The sequence below is a fragment of the Ciona intestinalis genome, chromosome 9, assembly GCF_000224145.3.
Source record: "Ciona intestinalis chromosome 9, KH, whole genome shotgun sequence".
NCBI classification, from domain to species: domain Eukaryota; kingdom Metazoa; phylum Chordata; class Ascidiacea; order Phlebobranchia; family Cionidae; genus Ciona; species Ciona intestinalis.
The window spans coordinates 4504742-4526019 of NC_020174.2; the positions used below are offsets into that span (position 1 = coordinate 4504742).

Sequence of the window (21278 nt, forward strand, 5' to 3'; positions counted from 1 at the left end):
TAAAAGGTAGGATAAAAACTTTATATATATATATATTATATATACACATTGATATATATCAGCCGGCCAAGCTGGTCCACAACAGAATGTCTAAATATTTCTGTCTCCCCTGTATTGAAAACAGTTGAACACCAATATATATATATATATATATACACATCTAAAGCATTGCTAAAACTTAATAAATGACCACATCTTTTCAACAACAGAACATGAACATTTAACACGTCGTTTGATGTACGCTGAATCGAGTAGTGATGATAATATGATGATGCCCGTATCATCTGTTACTGATAGAAACCAAACAGGATACCAGGATAAAGTAGGTTTCCTATTTTATATATCTTAAGCATGTAAAATAAACCTTTTTTAATATTTTTTCTGTTTTTAATCTACAATACTTTCTCTGATTGTAATTTTAGCTGAATCTGGATGAGATTTCCAATTATTAGTTCATGTTTTTATTGAATATTTTTTCCCACAGGTGGCTAGCTGGTTAAAAGACGTGGACCCTGCATTGGAGCACACTGAAACAACTGATGGCCAGAAACAACTTGTATGTACAAATGTAATTAATTTTGTTATAATTTTTTTCCAATTTAATTTCAATTTATTTTGTTGACAGGAAAGTATAAAAGACAGTGATTTAGAAGACATGGTGTCAATATCACAGGTGCTGAATGAAGACAGTTGCAAAATTGTTCGGTAAGTTTGGTTTAGCTGCATGAGTTATATTAAGTTTTAAACAATGTTTTATCTATTATTCGCCTCTGGGCTCTGACCTTGGACAAGTTACATAGCAGTACATGCTCCAATCCAGTGGTGACTAATGGGGTCCCCAATTTCAATCATCCAAATTGGAAAAAAAGCTAAAACGTAACTCAAAATGTTACGGAACAGTCATTTAACTCTTCTGAATTTGCCAGTTTCTTAACAAACTTATAAAAGGGATATTCATTTTTTTGTTAGAATAGGATAAACAAAAACACAGTATTTAAAAATGTATTGCAGTCGGAAGAAAAGAAACCTTCCATCAGTTCCAGTTAAAACCAAACTTACATCAGTTATAAGAAATGCTGAGGTATTTGGGGATAAAAAACCAAAGCACAAATATTCAGCTAAGAATAAAAGTTATGGTGAGTTTTTTGTAGGATGTTTAGTATGGTTGTTTTTTTAGACTTGCTCAAGTTGGCACATTTAGGCACCATTTAGCATGACATAAAATATAAAATTTTGTATGTAATTGTAAAATCTATATATATATCTATACCCCAAATTTTTGCTGTCAAATTTTTTGTACCTCTAATTTTATTCAGATTATTTTCTCAGATTTTGCCAAAAATTTGTCTGAATCCTCAGCACAATTAAAAGAGTCAAACAACTTTGTACAAGCACTGATATCTAACGAGAAAAAAACTACTAAGAGACGTCTAAGAAGCAGCAAAAAATTCAACAAGAAAAACATCTTTGACGTGCCGGTCTCTCACAAGGGGTTTCCCCCTTCACCACCCCCACTAAAGATGGGACGACAGATACAGATTCACCTGCTTACCCAACTGTGACGGAAAATCAGCCGAAAAATGAGGAGACAGAGACTGTTGAGAGTAACGATATGAAAAATGCACACAGTAGTGATAAGAGTGAAGAAATAATGCCAGAAAAGATGATTTCTGATGATGTGTCTGGCAAAATTTCCTCTACTGATCAAAAGTCTCATGAAGTTAATGTACCAGCTTCTAATGATGATGGTAATAATGGTCAGTCCATTGGAAATGAGAAACAAAATTCAAATGACCAAGCAGGTGATCCTACTGTTAAAGATAGCACGCCACCTAAAAATGCTGTTACATCAGAAAAAGTTGACAGTGAAAAGTTTTTGATAAAACTGAAACATGACAAGACACCTAAAAGTAAAACCATTACTCCTCCCAAAAGTACGCCATCGTCTCTTGGTCAAAGAAGTGGTAGAGCAAGAAAAGGTAGTTTTTCAAAAACACCGCCCCAAAATAGCCCCGAGCATGTATTGGTTGCAGCGCATGATACATTACCTAAGACACCACCCTCTCAATTGGAAAATATGCCGGTTATTTGTGTTGGAGAGACAGAAGAGAACACTCAGGATAGCAAAGCATATTATGTGGACACCCCTCCAACTACTGAGTGCTCCCTGCTTGAAAGTAATGATTGTAAGAAGTCAGAAACTGAAAAAAATGATAAAGTTACTAAAAGGTGTGGAAAAGTGGTATATGATATGTTTTTTCATATCTTTTAAAACTCAAATGTAAATCAAAAGCGCAAAAATTCAATTATGTACACCCTTACTGTTACTATAACCTTTTAACATACGTTCTATTTTCTTTATTGACTTAGTTTTATCACATTGAAATTTACAGACAGCCAGTGGAACTTGGTCTGCTTGACTTTAGTGGTCCCTCACAGCCAGTTAAACTCAACTCACAACCTAATAAGAAAATCATGGAGACCTGCAGGTTAGTTGTACATTGTATTTTTACAACATACCGCGTTTTAAATTAATTCTGTCTAATGACAGTATATTTTTTAAAAGCTTCTAGTAAATATAAACATTGAGAAATTTATTTTACCAGTAAAATGTTTTGTGTAGGATGGTAATTGACAATCTTGGTTCTTCCAAGTCAGAAGTTTTAAGTGAGAACGAGACTGGGCCATTGTCTGATAACCTCTTGGTTGTTGGACGAAGTGTTAACCTTACGAAGGTTCAGAGCAACAATTCTGACGCTGAAGTTGCCACAAATACTATGAAGGAGATACATGAAAAACTAAGTCAAATAGAGGAGCCTGCATGTTTAATAGAAAGCACCCATGATGTGTGTGGCTCGCCACAGAAGCAGGAAAACGAAATATCTGTAAAACTTCAAGGATCGTCCACATATGCTTGCGACACAGACTCGTCAATCACAAATTCCACGAACTGTATACTGAACAGCGAACCAACTTCTAACAAGCTTGTTTCAAAAAATGATCCAGTTGTGGTGAAAATAAAACGTGCAAATGTAAGAAATGTTAAGACAAGGAAAGTCGGGGTTTTGCCTGCTTCTCGTACGATAAAAAAGAAAGGTAGACCTTCCAAAGCTGTGAGACGGACGAGTTATAAGCTGAAAATGAATTTCGCATCTTCAAGCAAGAAAAAAACGGGAAAAACAATTAAAACAATTTCTGATAGGTTGTTAGAGCAAAAGAAGTTAAGTCAGGTGTCAACTAACTCACAATCTCAAATCAGTGAATCTGTTAAAGAGATGGAAAAGAATGTTTTAAGTTCGGTTGAAAAAACAAAGGATTTTTGCAATGAAAGTGCAGCAGATGATAGAAATGTTCTAGAAAATAAAAACAAAAGTTTTCCAAGCACCAGTAGTGAAGAAATGATGTGTACGTCTAATGGTTGGGGAGGCACAAAACTGAAAATCCGAATATGTAGAAGTTCTGATCATTCACCAAAAAAATCTTCCGATGCTGCTACAAAGAAACAAAACGTTTTAAATGAGAAGAAAGTTCAACATTTTTTGAAAGATAAACCAATAGAAAACTTACCTACTTCCCCAGCTGTAATTCCTAACTCCATGAAACTAACAAGCAATAGAAATAAAATTGCGAAAAAGACAGGACCATATTCAAAGAAAACAAAAATCCCTGTTTCTACTTGTGCAGCTACGGACCTAATTTCTTCAAGCTGCCCGTTGCCCCAAACAGATGATGAATTCAAGCAAAATGATAAAATAATTCGTTCATTTGAGCGCAGTCTGTCTGTAAATCTTATTAGGTGTGACATAGATACTTTACACTTCACACACCCCATGCCAAAAGTCGATCGAAAAATCCAAAAAGGAAGAAGAACTGGAGTAAAAGTTGAATCGAAACGTATTGGAAGTGAGGATCATATTTCCTCAAGTCCTCTCCTCTTCCCACCATCCCAGGAACAAACAAATGAAGTTCAGAAGTCGACTGATCAACATGAAAAGGTGGCTCGTACAACTTACGCTTATATAATTTTTAAGCTGATATATTACGAAACCAAACCTTTTTTTGTATATACATAGGGATATATAAAAGATGAAAATATTTATTTTGCATACAAATTAAACACTTTACATTACATAGGATTTATATACAATAGATGCAGTGTAATAGTACTATGAGTATAATATATTTAATTTACAAACAAAATAAACGCTTTGCACTGTTAAACGGTAAACTAAATACTTATTACCATTTTCTCAGGATACATCCGACAATAAGAAAGCTATAGTTAAGGAAAAGAAAGAAGATAGTTGGAATAAAATCGGTAATTAAATCTACAAGTTATGTGTGTGTCTTAATACATATGTTGATTTTCTATGCATATTACACTCTGTATGCTTTTTAGATACCAACATGAACATTGTAAATGAAAACGCTGGCACTACTACAAATTCTCAAGAAGAAGAAGAAACCGACCATTTTCATCTTCCAGAAAAAATCAAAGTAAATCATATAAACTTGTTTCATCTGCTTAGTTTTACAGAACAAGGTTTTTTATTAGAAAAATCTTTTATTTTTAGAATTTTCTCTCGTCACTTAACAAGACTCTTCAACTTAGCAAAGAAATTGAGTTAAGTTTCCCAGCTTTGGTGGCTGATTTTGAGAAGTGGCGTGAATATTGCATGAAGATATCTCATACTTTGAAACTGGGAGAGGAAACGCATGGTAAGTGAATTAATCAATAAGCACAGCTCTGTAAGTTTTTACCCAAAATGATCTGTACGATGCATTCTTATACATATATAACTTTTTTTTAATTATTACGGAGAATTGTGAAAAAGAATAAACCAGCTATACTGCTGGATTTGAATATTTTTAAAATGCAAAAATTACCACGAATTATTTGTTACAGCTTTGCTGCTTTATCATTACAGTCCACTTTTCAGCAACAAGTATTAGTGTGACACTGCTGTTAATTTATACTACATATGTGTGTGTTCTTTTACAGATGATTCAAATCAGAACTTAGAAACTTTTACACCAAACAAGGATCAAGTTATGTCTGATGATAAACAGAGCCAGCCGGTTATAAAACCAACTGAAATTGAAATGGACGATGAGATTGACTGTAGTTTGCCTACAGTACGGCACATACTCAATGCAAGGGAAAGGACACAAGAATTGGATAATTTATCCTCAAAAGAAAAAAATGTTTTTGTAGAGGAACCAATTCTTATTGGTGATAAAGAAGAGGATCTGGTCATTATAGATGAAGACCAAGGATTAGAGGATGGAAACAACACATATCTACTTGATGATGATAACACTCCAACATTGCCAGAGAGTACTGGCCAATCTTCAGTGTTTCCAGATCAAATTCAAGCTTCACCTATTCAGGCTTCACAAGACATGCTACCATGTTCAGCAGGAAGCACTGGTAATCCTGTGTTTAAAAGATCCCTGCTCTCACTGAAGCGAAAACGTGTCCTCTCCTCTTCGAGTGATTCCTGCTCTCCTAAGCAGCCAAAGAGGAAGAGAATTATCTGTAATGATGAAGAAGGCCAATCTTCGCAAGAATTTTCAAACTCAGGAAAATCTGAAAATTGTTTTAATGAACATTTTGCATCTCAAGCATCCGAAAAGTCGATAGATATTGTTAACTCTTCCCTACAATCTGACCCTGCACATAATCTTGAAAGTAACGAAGTAAGTTGTTTTATTTCTACCAATCTTTCCACACTATGTGCAAGCTTTGTAGGTTAGATGTTATACAACACCGAGCTGTATTTTTTCAGATACATTTCTTAAAAATGTTAGGTTAACCTGTATCAACTAAAATGGTCAGGTTACATATAGTTACGAATACAAGTAAAATATTAATAACTTACTGATACATCAGGTAAAGCAGTAATTCACAAACTGTGTGTGGTAACTTACTGTCTTTCTTGCTAATTTTAGTTGTTAAGCTGCTTAAGCTAAGAAGTAGTAAATAATAAATATTGTTGGTGTGTTGCAAGTATGGTCAACTTTTCTAAAGACGTTGCAAACTTGCAACATAAATGTTTGAGATAACAATATGTACAATCTAAACGTTTCCTTGAAATTTTGCACCTATGCTTTTCGAATATATATAGGTTTTTGTAAATTTTCAATGTATATAAGTTAGTAGTTACTGACCATAATTGTTATAGATTAACATTCACATGTTTTAATATTACTCTCAGGGTTTAATGAAAGATGAACCAAGTAAAGAAGATGAGAATATGGTGGATAAAGAAGAACAATCAATGGATTTGAATAATAGATTGGATGAAAATGTAAGTATTTTTAATATGTTGTTTTAATTTAAAAGGGAAATATTTATGTATGTTATACATAGTAAATATTAATATTATTCACCTTAAAACCAAGATCATTTGTAAAAATTGCTATTGAAAGAATATTTACATTATGTCTGGGAGCACAAGTTACAGAACAAATTAAACAGATTCCGGACACTCCTGATTCCCCCTTGACAAATGACACATCCGAGAATGAGGTTGTTAAACTCCAGCCAAACCCAGTTGACATGGCAACGCAAATGGATGAATGTTTTGAGGAAATGCACAATTCCACACCTGCAGATATTTTGTCAGAAATAGATGAAACTCCATTTACCTTATCTCAGGTAATAACATTGTGTTACTTGAGTATACTATGCGATTATTAAGTATTTTAATGAGTAAAATCAGCAAAAAAAATCATCTAAAAATTGCCAAATTTTTTGAAAAATAAATTTCAGAGGACTAAATCCCTTTCTTTTGATCAGCATAAGCAACAATTTTGTTTTTATGTTTATACAAGAGGGTGGGGGAAGATAGAACACCTTTTAAGTTTTAACTGTATTTTTTCCGTCCCATTTAGTGGTAAACAAAGAACATTCAAAGAATTATAAAACTTTTTCCTCACAACTCCTCACAGATAAGGATATTTGAATATTATGTGCTAAAGGTGTCTCTTATACCCCCACCGTACTTAATGTATATTTAAACCCAGATACCTCCCCCTACTCCACCTCCACCAATCAACAACCAACCTTCAGTGAGCGCGCCCGGACCTGCCCAATCAGATACAATTTATGTTGATGATCTTTTAAGAAAGTAAATACTTTAATGAATATCAATTATCTAAAAATACTTTTCTATAGAACCATTTGCTAGTCTGCTTGCCACGAATTTTAAAATATATTTTAAGTAGAAACAATAGCAATTTATACAGATTTTTTTAAATATAAATAATAATGTTTGTATTTAAAAAAGTTTTAACTTATAAATATGCACAAAAACAATTATAACTTTATTTTGCACAGAATTTCTGAATTCACAGAAGATTATAAAACAGTTACAAACGACGATACAGATGACACCGCGCTACAACTAGACAACTTTTTTATCGAAGAAAGGACAAAAAATAATCAACCTTCTGTACCAAAAGAATCTGTTAACTTAGAAAAACATACACCAATACCCAGGGAGTCAACAGTGTCTACAGATACATTAAACACATCTAAAAAACAGGTCACTGAAAATGTAAAAGAAAATGATAATATGACCCCAATAGAATCTCCAAATGGGAGTAAAAAACCTCTGAGACAATCTAGTTTTTCGGAACCTATTTCTCCTTTAAAATTACCAAGTCTTCCAAACAAGTCTACTGCAAGAAAAAAGCGAAACAGTCAAATAGGGGTCAGCAAACCGGATGAAAAAAATTCTAGTGTAAGTAGATTGTTATTATTACATATATTGTTTTTTTGGAGGGGGAGGGCTGTAACTTTTAAAGATTATGAAGATGCCAAAAATTTAATCCAAAACTGATGTTTCTGAACTCCTGAACAGGCTTAACATGATGCATATGTTTAGTTGACCCCAAGAAGCAACCCACCAGCTGCAGTTTTGACTTCCAAACCTCCAAAACCAACCACGCCATCAAGGACTCCAAAAGCTTTCGTACAACCAACTTCTTCTGTCAAGAAATTTCAAAAAAATCAGAGTATTTACTCTCTTTTTCTAGCTGTAGTTGCCATTTTTTCTTGGTATATATACAGATGGACCCCTGTCAATGATTTGTTTTTGTTCATTCGTAATTTCTTTGCAAAGACTTCATTTTACATCTTAAAACTATCTCTGTGTCTTACCACTTCTTTCCCATTCAGGATCAACACAACTGAGTGAATGTACAAACCAGGCAACCCCTAATACACCAAACAAAGATATCAATTTGAGTGATGTTTCAATGACCATACGTGGATCAAACAAGTAAATACCAGTTCTTTCTTGTTTTAACCAGCTTTATCATTCGTTGTAATTTTTGTGTTTTTTTTTTTTTTTACTTCAGTTTATTTTTTTTATTTTACTTCTTTTTGTTGATGGTATAAATATTTTTATTATGCCCTTTGTTTTATTAACAGATATGCCAGAAATCTATTTGAATGGATTTTTTTTCATTAACCGACTGATGATGCTAATTATGTTTCTCAATCTTGTAGAATAACTTATTGGGTTTGATTTTTGTCTGTTACATATTTCATTCTGACTGTTAAGCAATTGATCAGGACCAGATTTCTGATATTTATCACACTAAGGAAAGAAATCTTGTCTTGCAGAAAATTGGGAATAATGACCAGTGGTATACAAGGCAAGGGACAACAAGTGGTACGAGTTATTGCAAAAAAATACGATGGAAAGTTTTTCAACAAGTTTGTAAATGGTGAAGTGACTCATTTGGTTGTGAAGACGGAAAATACGAGATGTGATCGAACACTCAAGTAAGAATATTATTTACGAATGACATTTTCCTGCATGAATAAATTGTTCGTGCATTGAAATTTATAAAATGTTTCTTCAGATATCTGCAAGCAATTGCAAGTCGTTGTTGGATAGTGAGCATACTGTGGGTCACTCAGTCATTGAAACAAAAAAGATTGCTTCCAGAAAATGAGTATGTTTAAGTTAGAATCATATTGTGTCTTAAACTGTGCATGATATTTAATGCATAACATTTAACTTGTTTTGCTGTGGAAACAGACATACTATCCCTATTTTACAACTAGTATTCTGGCATTCATTTACGCCAGCAGATCAGTTTTTAAAAATATATTTTAACTTTTGCCGAGTGCTAAACAGAAACAGACATAAGTTCACACAACAGCTCTATATGTTTATGCATCTTATCTGAGTAACCTACTTAATAAATGTAACATTTCATTATATTTTTTTTCTCAGGTTTGAAGTGATTGGTGACAAAATCGAAACAGATCCGGTTTTATTTTACGGACCGCGCAGGTCACGAGAAGCACCCAAAGAATATAAACTTTTATCGGATTATTTTATTTGCTGTTACTGTCCATTCGCTCTTTTCACAGCAGGTAGTAGAAAGTTATGTTACCATGCTCCTAATATATCAAAATGGTTACATGATTTGGTTTGTAAATACTGTATTTTTTTTTTAAACTTTTTAGTATCTTTTTTATTGCCAGTCTGGTAAAAATGTAGATTTTATTTTACCAATGATTTCTGACATAAAACTTATATTTATCCAGTTTAGAGCAATTTTAGGTATTCTGTTATGCCTATCATACCACATCAGGATATTTTTTATAACTGTTGAGTTTTCTGCAGAGGAGCTCATGGAGTTGTTGAAGTTATGTGGTGCTCATGTTACCTCAAGTTTGAAAGACCTTGCATCTGACAGAAGCAACCAGAAAAAAATGATTGTGTTTGACCCGGACGCATATACTGACTCACTGCCGAATTATAACGGTAACTTTAAAAAACTGATAAAAACTGTAATAACAATTATTTTACATTTAGAAATTGCTGCAAGGTATAACTCTGAAGCTGTATCGAGTAATTGGGCATTAGAATGCATTGCTTCATTTACTGTCCAGCCGACTGCTGTCTATCCAGTTGAGGAATTTGAATCACAACTTAGCTAAACTTTTACATTAACGTAACAAGCAAAGAAGATATTTCAAGACATAACTATAGCCTTTTTAACACAGTTTTATTTACACCTGACATAATTTTTTTTTTTTTTTAAATCTTCAGTTTTAATTTTTCGTTCTTCTTAGCAGTATTTATTTTATAGTCGTCCGTTTTAATTCTGTTTTATTAGTGCTCAAGTCTTTAAGTAGCAGTGTCTTCTGTTCCAACATAGTAACCGGTTAACTATAATTTGACACGAACGTCTTTATGTTGTTGCTCTCAATCTTTCTATGCGTTCGTTTTATTTTCGTTTTCAAGATTACGAGCATATAATTACAAACCAGAATCGGGGCGCTTTAGATTAATGTGCGGTTGAATTTACGATGCTCTAATTCTAATAAATGCTCATTCTACTTCTAAACTTATAAGAAATATGGTACGATTGGGCCCTTTGACCTTCGTGGCGTATAGCAGATTTGGCACACGAAGTCAATACGCAATATAGAACCTCGCCTGACATCAAGAAGTACCATACCCAACGCCGATTATACTAGGTATCAAGTATTCGATTAACCACTGGTTCACATTTACCCGTTGACAGATTGATTTCGTTACCACGGCAAGCGGTAATCCGCTGAATTACAGTTGATCTAAAAACCTATCATTATAAATAAGCTGTCGACATTTAGGTTAAGCCGAGGTCAGGGTATGTTTCAACTGCATAGAAAATGCCACGAATTGCATTTCTCGTGTGCAGTCGTTTGGTGCGCTTTGTAGACATACGCCGATCACGTGGTAACCATGCAGCATGTGTGTGATGATCGATAGTTTGTCAAATTGGTAGTTTCGTCTTTCGATTTAGGAAGCGTCTGGAGACCAAGAAAACGAACTTCTAATTGGTGTGCAAAAATGCAGAATATTTATTCAGCGCAAACTCTGTACTTCATGCGAAAAGAAATGTAAAAGGCACAGCGTACAGAAAGGTGTAGCCTAAGCCTAACTAAAAAAGGACTACTACAACATTATAAGGCTATGGCGTTACACTATTTATGATATTTTTATTATGTACTTATAGTGTCCTTTAACGTTTATTAACTTAAATATGCTTAACAGAAATATGCCCTGCATTTTATTTTAACAAATATTATAAGTAGCAGTTCAGGTGTACTCACTGTACTGTTTGCTTTTCTACAATTGTATGTATGAATTTTAAACTATGTCACCCGGAGTAGCTCGCCATTTAGCAAGACAAATCCTTGCAAACAAGTGCATTCTTGGCCAAGTTTGCAATGCAGCAGTTCATACATCTAGCATTAAATTCTATCTGTCTGATACTGGCAATTGCAGCAATGCTGAGTTTATGAAAACAAGGTATAATGATCTAAGAGATTTGATCTATGAAGACCATGAACAGGTTCATAATGTGGACCCACGAGGAGTATTTGCGATCAACCAAATTAATCTTGGAGAGGTGGGAGTGTATGGGTTTGATTATGACTACACCCTTGCACAATATTCCGACTCCATGCAAGAGTTCATATACACACAGAGCACTAAAGTTTTGGTTGAAAAGCATAATTTTCCTAAAGATCTCCTGAATGTGTCATTTCTACCAGACTTTTGCATTCGGGGATTGCATTACGACATACAGAGGAGCTTGCTAATGAAGGTGGACATCTGTAATGTTATCCAACTTGGTACTGTGTACAGGGGAATGGAGATGGTACCCGATGAAGAGGTTATGTGGTTATTCAATGGAACACGGCACATTCCAAAGCACATTATTGAGCAATCCTATGTTAGCACAGGTGAATCTCTGCGCCAATTAATGGACATTTTCTCCATGCCCGAAATGATGCTGCTGGCAAATGTTGTGGAGTATTTTAGACATAGAAACATTGTTTATGACCCCAGAATCTTGTTTGAAAGTGTACAGGACTCTGTCCGTTCTGTTCATGTTTCGGGCCTCTTGTATGATGAAGTTGCCTCAAACATTGATAAATATTTGGATAAAGGAAGTTTAACACCATTGATTAACTTCTTACTTGCTGGGGGAAAGAAGTTGTTTCTCATTACTAACAGTGGTTATCACTTTGTCAATTGTGGGCTTCGGCATCTAATTGGACCTGATTGGAAAGATGTATTTGATGTTGTGATTGTACAAGCAAAGAAGCCCAGGTTTTTCCACAAGGGTTCAAGACCATTTAAATGTGTGACACCCGACAATTCTTCCTCAAATTTGGTTGTTTCTTGGGAAAGAGTAAATGAGTTCAAAAAGGGAGAAGTTTACTGTGAAGGATGCATCGATGAACTCATGCAGTTGTCCAAATGGGTTGGGAATGAAGTCTTGTACTTCGGTGACCAGATTTATGCTGATTTGTCAGACCCCACATACTCTTATGGCTGGAGAACTGGTGCAGTGATCCCAGAACTCGAAGAAGAGATTTCGGTTATGAATTCTCGTGTGTTTGGGCATTCTGTAATTTGGCTTCAAACTTTGGAACGCCTCTTGGAAAGAATGCAGGTAAATTTTTAAATTAGTAACCAAGTCTGTGTGTTTTTTTAGTTTGGTACAAAAGTTAAAGTGTATAACAATAAGATGGTATGAAAAACCACAGTACTATAATCATATATATTCTTTTATAGATTTACAGAGATGCAGAAAGTCAACAGCTTGTTCGAGAATGGTTGAACGAACGAAACGAGTTAAAAACTAAAGTAAAAGAAATTTTTAATCCAAGATTCGGGTCTGTTTTCCGCTCCCATCTTTCATCTTCTTACTTCGCTGGTCGTCTATGCAGGATGGCAGATCTTTACACATCTTCAGTCAATAACTTAACACAGTACTATCCAAACCATTTCTTTTTCCCTACACGAGGTACTCTACCCCATGAACATGTTGTCAGTCTTGCTTACCAACATGATGGCTATGATCACGCAATTGAGAAGGCACTAAGTGACAAAAGACCAAATAACTTAAAATAGTTTGATTGATGTTTTATAAATTTCATACACATCAGAATGGAAAATATTTGTTTAAAAAGATTCGTCACTGTATATCTAACAGATTGTGTTGTCCAAATCGTTCACAAATTTTGGTAGAACATTGTAAATGTGCGTATTTGTTTGTCGTTTATTTATGAAGATATCTGCAGTTTAACTTATTGTATGTTTGTGTGCGTAATACATGTCACTGTGAACGTAAGTTAAGCAAGCAGCATCTTGATCCAAAGTACATACATGTCGCAGTGTGCCAATGTAATACAGCTTTAAGTGGTGTTGTGTGGTTTGTTTTTATTTGGGGTTGACTAGGTACAGGACTACAAAAAGCAACAAAAAATTCTTAACGTTTAAAAAAGGCAAATTGTAAACATTGTCATTTCTGTCATTGATAATAAATGACAAAAAATATTCGCTCGATGCCCACTGTGCTAATAGTGACGCTTTGTGTTTCATGGTTGAAAACATTCGTACAGCGTCTAGGTACTTTCCGATCCCCTATGTTAGAAAGACTGTTGTCGACCGGTAGCCTTTGTGTTAACTCGTCCGTGGTAAGATTCTGTTGATTTATACAAGCGTAAGAGGTTGGCTTATCTGTACAGGTGCTATTTATTCCGTACCAAATAGAATTGTGCTTGTGGATCTACCATGGCCGAAGCAGCGAACGTAAAACCTGAACTCGGCTACAACCATCTTGGAAATTACAAAATCGAACGAAAAATTGGCAAAGGTCAATTCAGCGAAGTCTACCGAGCAATATGTTTATTGGACTCAAAGCTGGTTGCTCTGAAAAAAGTAAAGGTAAAGTTACATAAATAGTGATTTTTAACGTACTTTATGCTTACTAAAACGCTGGAGTTTTATAATCAAATATTTTTGTTTTAGATATTCGAAATGATGGATGCTAAAGCTCGCCAAGATTGTATCAAAGAAATAGATTTATTAAAGGTAATTATTGAAACTTATATATAAAAAATATCTGAACATTAATTTTTTGTTAAAAACTAGGTTTTTTCTATCAAAACATACTTGCCAATTTAATTTTTTTTTTCAGCAATTGAATCACAGCAATGTGATTTGTTACCTTGCATCATTTATTGAAGATAATGAATTGAATATAGTCCTTGAACTTGCTGATGCGGGAGACCTTAGCAGAATGATAAAGGTTTGTTGCCCATTTATTGTTCTGTTACTATAACATGGTCAAAAGCCTTCCCACGGCTCACTATGAATATATACACCTTAAAAGGCTAGATTTGTTATCTGTAAAATTCCCAAGGATTTGTATTCAAAGTCACCAAAGGTTTGGCAAATTTTGTGTGGAGAAAAAGCACAAAATCAGAACGTTCCTAAAATTATACCCCTGTATAAATAATATATATATATAGTTGGTGTAATGTGCTTGTTTTTACAGCATTTTAAAAACCAAAAAAGACTGATCCCTGAACGGACAGTTTGGAAATATTTTGTACAACTTGCTTCCGCAGTGGCACACATGCACTCAAGAAGGTATAGTGTGGATTTTGAATTAGGCATGTCCAAATTAGTGACTGATGCACTTGCTTATTTTAATAGAGTTATGCACCGAGACATTAAACCCGCCAATGTGTTCATCACTGCACAAGGTGTTGTAAAGCTTGGAGATCTGGGCCTCGGAAGATACTTTTCGTCAAAAACCAGCTTTGCACAAAGTTTAGGTAATATAGTGTTCATTTTTTAACATACTATTTTTTTAAAACATTATTTTTAACATTAGTTTTGGTTTAGTTGGTACGCCATACTACATGTCACCAGAAAGAATCCATGAAAACGGTTACAACTTTCGGTCTGACATCTGGTCACTGGGTTGTTTACTTTATGAAATGGCAGCTTTACAGTCACCTTTTTACGGAGATAAAATGAATCTTTATGCATTGTGCAAAAAAATAGAAAGCTGCGAGTATCCTCCATTGCCTGCCGATATATATTCTGAAGAAGTAAGTTTTCTTATTTGTTACTGGTTTTAGTTCTTGTCTGGTGGACATAACATTCATGTTTTCATATATGGTAATTAAGATGTTAAATATACAGAATGATAAAAAAACAGCAAAATGCCAGTAGTTAAGTTGGATTAAAAATATAGCCATACATAAAACAAGTATTTAGATGTTTTAAAATAATATATTAAACATATGCAATATAATTTTATTTAAAAAAGTAAGTATGTATTTATATATATAAGTTTTTTACTAGTTATGCTTTCATTAAAATGTGAACACCACTTGTTTGGTTGTTAAGTGTCTAATCCATGGCTTTGCTTTAATCCTACTTAATTTATTGATTATTTCAAGAAGCAAAGTGCAAAAAGGTCAGTCAAGCTCTAATTCTTATTATATATATACAGTGAGATATAGAATCAAGTTAAAAGTTATCGTCTGTCTTAAATGTTTTTGTATGTTACAGCTTCGTGATTTAGTGGCTGTGTGCATTAACCCCGACCCAGAAAAACGGCCGGACATTGAACATATTTACAACATTGCTAGCAAAATGTATGAAGCCACGAAAACTAGAGCATGATGTTGTTACCTTTTTCTTCAAGTACTAGCAGCAGTAGCAGGTGCACTGTGTTCTTGGTGCTTTTACGGAATATCTTTACCTTAATTTTTGCATCACTTATCCCTTTAAAACCGTGCAGCCAATTCCAACCATTCATTGTGCTATTAATATTGATACCTACATTTTCTGTTGGCCAAAGTTTCAAAATGCCTTGTGTATCATTGTGTGCAGCCTATCATTAAGTGTGCTTACAAAGCCAGTTATTTTACGTTTAAAAGGTTACTTTTGCTATAATGTAACAAGTGTATTGAAACTATTTTATTTCAGCAATATCTTCAGCCTAAAAGCATTTAAACCAAATTTAACTATTGTTACTTCTTTTTAGTATCGTTTCTTGGTTTGCTTTTCTTTATTGTTATGAATGTATTGCCTGTGTAATATGTACAAAACCAAAGTATATTAATTCTTCATATAGGCCAGTTGTAACTTGTTTCATATAAAATTCCTCATTTTTTCCCATCTTAGCTTAGTTTGTTTTATGTTCATAAGAAAGTAGTTATTTTAGATGTATGTATATCAGTGGTTCCTAAACTATTGTACTTTAATAGTTCCAGGTGGTACATGGGATCTTCTTTGATTTTTAGAAATTTTAAATGGTACAACATCATTTTAAAATAGGTGTAATGTGAGGAATACCGGGGTTGGGTTAACATGTCATTTGGAAGGCTGGGACTTCATATGTTTTGGCACGCCAGTTTTAAGTTTAAAACATCTTTTACCCTGCTGTTAGGTGTCCAAAGATGCAAGCAGAGTCCAAGAGTTTACATTACCTAAATTTTTTTTAATGACACCCTAGATTTTACTGAAATTTCAGTAAACAAGACGCCTCTGCTCCTATAAGTGTATAAATAGGTACATAAGTAGATACTGTTTTTTTTTAACCACTGGTAAACTGGTATTCCTTCACCAATCAAGAACTTAAACTAGTTCATATTCTTCTTACCTAATTGAATCACTCATTAGTAATTGTTTCATTGCACTAACAGCCTTGTATTGTGCTTAATGTTAGTGCATGTACATTCGTTGCACTTTTGTAGTTTTAGCACACAAATAAATAGCCCTGTATGTCAAATTTTTCCCTACTTTTAAGCTATTAACCAGGTACAAGTAGTGCATTGAAAGACCAGTTTTAAATGAGACAACTGCCTTCTAAAACTTAAGTTCAAGGTATGTATGCCATAATATCCTAATAAATGGAAACTTATTATCATTACATTACAGGTGATTACAGAAAAACTGTAGTTGTAGTGTTAACAGTTTGTATGAAGACGACACCGAAATGCAAGGTATTTTTTTGTAGAAATTTTATACTATTGTTGTCCTGGGTAGTAGTTACAAGTCTAGTAATAATATACTTTGTTGTTCTAATAGTTTTAAGGTAACGGAACAAATCTGGCCAAAGGTTTATTGAATGTTGCCCTGAAGCACCTCAGACATACATCAGGGAGTTTATCAAAGCAGAGCTTATAACAGTGTATTATTAAAAACTGAAATCGAGACGTCAATATTTATGCACTAAATTAATTATTACTTCGTATGTTTAAAACCAAGTTTCGCTCGGTGTTGATCTAACATATTTGTACTAGGACCAATGTTTGTTAATATTTTTATATTATGACAATTACTTTAATATTACTTTCAATGGATATAAGATTAAATTGCTATACTTCATAAACGACAACTTGTGATGTTATAAATAATTGAAAAGAAGTTAACATTATTGACTCGACAAGTTAGGTAGACCTACCTTGTGAATATTTACTTACACGAGTATGTTTGATAAACTAGTGTTAAGTTTTCATAACCTAATACTTTCCTGGTTACTTATTTCCATGATAGTATTAGTTTAATGTGTCTATTGTAATTTTTGGTCCTGAGTTTACACGTCTCCTTTATTTTTATAAATAATAAAAAATAAATCATTTATCTCCAGCATAATTTTTTTCCATACTAATAAAAATCACATATAAATCTACTCAAATTTAATTCGCTACACACAGCACACTCATTAATTGAAACACATGAATTACAGTGGTAAGATCATACAAAAGTTAAGTGCAAGTTGGAGATATGTACATGATTAAACAATACCATACAATTGAAGAATATAGGATTAACACAAAATTTGTTGACATTTGAGTTAAAGTTTCATTTGATTTTTATCGATTTGATGGGGTTGGAAAGCAAGTTCAACTTTTCTTCGCAGTTCTATAACGTCCTCTGTCTCCTCATCCTACAATAATATCAAACTCTATAAATTAGATTCTGCCTTGCACAATGGTTACGGACTACGGTACTATTGTAACCAATGGATACAACAGTGTTCGAGTCTTATTGATGCTACCATTGTGGTTGTTTGTCTCTTTGGTCAAGACGTTTAAGACTTATTTCCCAAAACTAGCTGTTTTCCAAATTTCAGCCATCAGAACAAACAGTACCGCACAAAGTTACATATCTGGTACTGCTAAGCAGGCACAAGGTGTATGCAATTGGGCATCGTGTTAAAATAACTGTCATTTCCACATCGTAGGCAGGTAAATAAGTGCAGTTCATTCACTCAATATTCACTGTATTCCTTTTTATTATACAGAACCTAACACTTACATTTTTGTAAAACAACTTTTTTACAAGAATTATATAAACTTTTCATGTTCTTACCTGAAACATGGGGAATCGTCGCAGCATTTTTTCTGGGTAAAGCTCCCTTACTATATGTGGTACAACAGCTACTTCCATCCTTGTAATGTATTCAATAAGATTGTGCACCATGTAAATGCACAGTGTTGGCAAACGTGCAATCTCATTAAACATGGGAACATTTTCCACAATGTCCAGCACTTGCTGTTGAGTAAAAAAAAATATATTTAATATTGTAAGAGTTATTTGGCAAACCTACTAATCACAGACCAAATTTATTTGACATCACTAACAAGTAACAACAGAACAGTATTTCTATATGTTCAGTTAAAAACGATATGTTTTGTTACTAATTTTCCTTTGATTACTGTATTTAATGAGATAAATAAAATTTATATTCCGCAATTAATGTATCATTACCAAAAAAGAAAAAAAAAACGAAGCAAAGCTATTTGTATTACCTCGGAAAAATCGCCAGATAATCTTGCCACAAGCTCGTAAAGTATTGGTCCTTTAACAGATTGATAGATAATGGTCCGATCAGGTCGCATTTCTTCCTTAAGCACTGTTATCTGTGATGTTCTTCCAGTAATCAGCTTGCGGGATCTTCTCAATAGTTTACCAGACAAAATTGTTTTCAACAGAACATTAATTGTTACCTGGAATATATATTGATAAAGCAAATTCTGCTATGGGAATATGAAACAAAGGATTAAATAATTCATATTAGTATAGCTAAATTTTAGTGAGCTATTGTAACATTTATAACCTGTTGTTCTGTAATTTCTGTTTCCCAATCTGCTGGATTACAATGTATGTAACTTTGTGGAGAATTGTTATTTTTGTATGATTTACAATTGAGACAAACTATTAAATTAGTAACCATTGAGATAAGAATAAGCAATAAAATGGCAGCTAATGAAGATTTGCTAGACTCTAGAGGTTAAATTATGTAAATTCTATTTACTTTTTCTTCTGGTTTGCAGTTTGGTAAGTCACTATGCAGCGGATACTTGAAATCTTCCAGGCCATCCATCAGTAACAACATACTTTTCTCTTTTGATAAAATTAACCTCATCAGTTGTCTACGAGGAAGTCGGTAGTAATCGGGTTTAAGAAAACAAATGAAATCTCCAAGATCTAAACGATCCTTCATCTGAAAGGTAAAAGAATGGTTTACATTGGTCAGAACTTGGGAGGCACATTGGTTGCATGAACACTTCTAAGCCCATTCCTTACAGATGTACAAAAAGCAGTCTGGATGTTGGGGTAATGGGCCAAAATAAAAGGGGCCCATGAAACTTAATCATTTACATTATAAGATGAAAAAGTAAGGGGAGTTTTGGACTTGTTCTTAGAATTACTATTGGCAAAATTGTATGCCTGGAAACTAATGCATTATATACTTCAAACAAGAAAATAAGTTCAAACAATTAGTGTTTTTAAAACAAAATTTGGAAACCTAATGGCACTTACAGTAAACACGGCTGTAACTTCTCTGAAACTGCACCATAATACAACCTCAACCCCTCTGTAAGGTGGTCGTGATTCAAACTCAAACTGGTGTTGTAGATTTCGCAGTTTAAATGTTTTTCCGCACCCACCATCCCCAATTACAAACAAATATCTTCTGCCTCGTTCCTCTAAAGACAACTGTAAAGAACAGCAGGTGTATTTGTCATCTACCATGGATCTACTTCTTAACATACCATAATTTTATATATTCTGTTGGTGTTAGTGACAGTTGTTATACCACGGGTGTCCTTACGATTTACAAAAGACAGGGTAAATAAGTTACATTCATTAATAACAAATTCTATGAAACAATATTAAAAATCTACTTACATGGCTAAACCAATCACATGATGCATCTTTGTCTGTTTCAATGCAATCTGCAGTTATTTCTTTTTGTTGGCTTGAATCAATGTTTAAATATTCAAACAACTGACGGTTCTTTTCAGACTCTTTCTCCTTTTTTTTGTTGTCCACACGGTTTCCTCTCAGAACTTCAATCAATTCATAATCTGCATGTGAAATGAGATTTTCAGATTTAAAAAAAATCTGTAGGTACCTATTATTAAAGTAGTATTTTATGTGAGAAATTGTAGGTTAAGTAATGTATAATTATAATTGAATTGGTTGGTCTGTATATATGTATACATGTTAATCTGCAGTGGGCACACTTAGTTATTGAAGGGCGAAAGTTATCTTTTTAATTTTCTTTGTTACTTAACACTATAAAGGTTACAATGAACTAACTCCATTTCCATAGTAATGCATATATACACAGCCAATATAGAATTTATCTGGTACCTGTCATACGAGGTCCTTGTATACTGTTATCACCTTTGTCTCTTGTTGCTGTTCTGAAAGCCAGTGAAATACTTTAGTAATTCACAAAATAAGTGTATATAATAGGTTGGGGTAAGATGGTACATGTTTTCGGTCTTTTTTCATTCAATTTAGTAGTAAATAATGAAAACTGAAAAGGGCATATAACCATATCTTTGCAACTCTAAAGGTGTGTCTTTAATTGTTTAAACCAAACCTAAAAAAAAAGAGATTTTGGTGCTAACGGCATCCCATCTTGCCCCACAGAATTAAACTTTTAAGTCTTACATTCTGTTTCCTTCTTTAGTAATGATAAAGTTGTTTTTTGATTTTCTTCCTTTAGAGCTAGAACTTGCATTTTCTTCTTCGATTTCATTCTTTTTAGTCGACATATTTAAACAATTCGTAACAAACCATACGTTTGTTTTTCAAAAACGGTTACATAAAAGCAGAACAAGACAATTGTTGAAATCGGGGGATTTCCCGTGAAGAAAACGGCAAAAGTTGCATTTTTACTTCTGTTGTAAATAGATTCTACTAAGAGAATATTGATCTAAATTAAAATATATTAAAAGAATCAAATTTTGTTCGTTGTATTATTTTTAGTGTCACAAAAATGGCTATTTATCTTCTTAGACCCTTTGTAAAAGAATATTTTTAAAAAGTCGTTGAAAAATAATTATAGTAATAACTTACTACAGTCAATTAATCATTGTTAATTCTCTCATTTGACTTAATAGCCGTTCGATTTTTAATATT

General features: G+C 33.5%; 5 protein-coding genes across 6 annotated transcripts; 4 read left to right on the top strand and 1 right to left on the bottom strand.

Annotated features, from left to right (window-relative positions):
* Nucleotides 1–197: 197 nt before the first annotated feature.
* LOC100186860 lies at nucleotides 198–1593 on the top strand. 2 transcript variants are annotated; one of them, XM_026835971.1, is made up of 5 exons: nucleotides 198–322; nucleotides 485–568; nucleotides 626–705; nucleotides 1012–1136; nucleotides 1330–1593. In XM_026835971.1, exons 1-5 carry the CDS (start codon nucleotides 236–238, stop codon nucleotides 1560–1562), a joined length of 609 nt encoding a protein of 202 aa, XP_026691772.1. In that variant the 5' UTR covers nucleotides 198–235; the 3' UTR covers nucleotides 1563–1593. The 2 variants fall into 2 exon arrangements, with proteins under 2 accessions (XP_026691772.1, XP_026691773.1); XM_026835972.1 differs by having other exon boundaries at nucleotides 485–556.
* Nucleotides 1491–10379, top strand: LOC100181169. Its single transcript, XM_002124435.5, has 18 exons — nucleotides 1491–2229; nucleotides 2394–2489; nucleotides 2624–3995; nucleotides 4255–4318; nucleotides 4400–4497; nucleotides 4575–4719; nucleotides 5003–5700; nucleotides 6219–6311; nucleotides 6482–6661; nucleotides 7030–7133; nucleotides 7343–7748; nucleotides 7893–8022; nucleotides 8186–8288; nucleotides 8636–8797; nucleotides 8878–8970; nucleotides 9255–9397; nucleotides 9651–9791; nucleotides 9843–10379. The coding sequence occupies exons 1-18, from the start codon at nucleotides 1613–1615 to the stop codon at nucleotides 9965–9967; spliced, it is 4770 nt and encodes a 1589-aa protein (XP_002124471.3). The 5' UTR covers nucleotides 1491–1612; the 3' UTR covers nucleotides 9968–10379.
* Nucleotides 10380–11067: 688 nt separating this feature from the next.
* On the top strand, nucleotides 11068–13237 carry LOC100181998 (5'-nucleotidase domain-containing protein 3). Its single transcript, XM_002130345.5, has 2 exons — nucleotides 11068–12480; nucleotides 12603–13237. The coding sequence occupies exons 1-2, from the start codon at nucleotides 11173–11175 to the stop codon at nucleotides 12939–12941; spliced, it is 1647 nt and encodes a 548-aa protein (XP_002130381.1). The 5' UTR covers nucleotides 11068–11172; the 3' UTR covers nucleotides 12942–13237.
* Nucleotides 13238–13379: 142 nt separating this feature from the next.
* LOC100179672 (serine/threonine-protein kinase Nek7-like) lies at nucleotides 13380–16623 on the top strand. The gene is made up of 7 exons (XM_002130359.4): nucleotides 13380–13757; nucleotides 13842–13904; nucleotides 14011–14121; nucleotides 14371–14465; nucleotides 14532–14653; nucleotides 14724–14932; nucleotides 15399–16623. The coding sequence occupies exons 1-7, from the start codon at nucleotides 13605–13607 to the stop codon at nucleotides 15510–15512; spliced, it is 867 nt and encodes a 288-aa protein (XP_002130395.1). The 5' UTR covers nucleotides 13380–13604; the 3' UTR covers nucleotides 15513–16623.
* An 850-nt stretch (nucleotides 16624–17473) lies between these two features.
* On the bottom strand, nucleotides 17474–20955 carry LOC100184366. The gene is made up of 8 exons (XM_002130207.4): nucleotides 20808–20955; nucleotides 20502–20554; nucleotides 20034–20212; nucleotides 19665–19841; nucleotides 19156–19344; nucleotides 18650–18847; nucleotides 18210–18392; nucleotides 17474–17784 (listed from the first exon to the last, which is right to left on the bottom strand). Exons 1-8 carry the CDS (start codon nucleotides 20909–20911, stop codon nucleotides 17692–17694), a joined length of 1176 nt encoding a protein of 391 aa, XP_002130243.1. The 5' UTR covers nucleotides 20912–20955; the 3' UTR covers nucleotides 17474–17691.
* Between the last annotated feature and the right edge of the window lie 323 nt (nucleotides 20956–21278).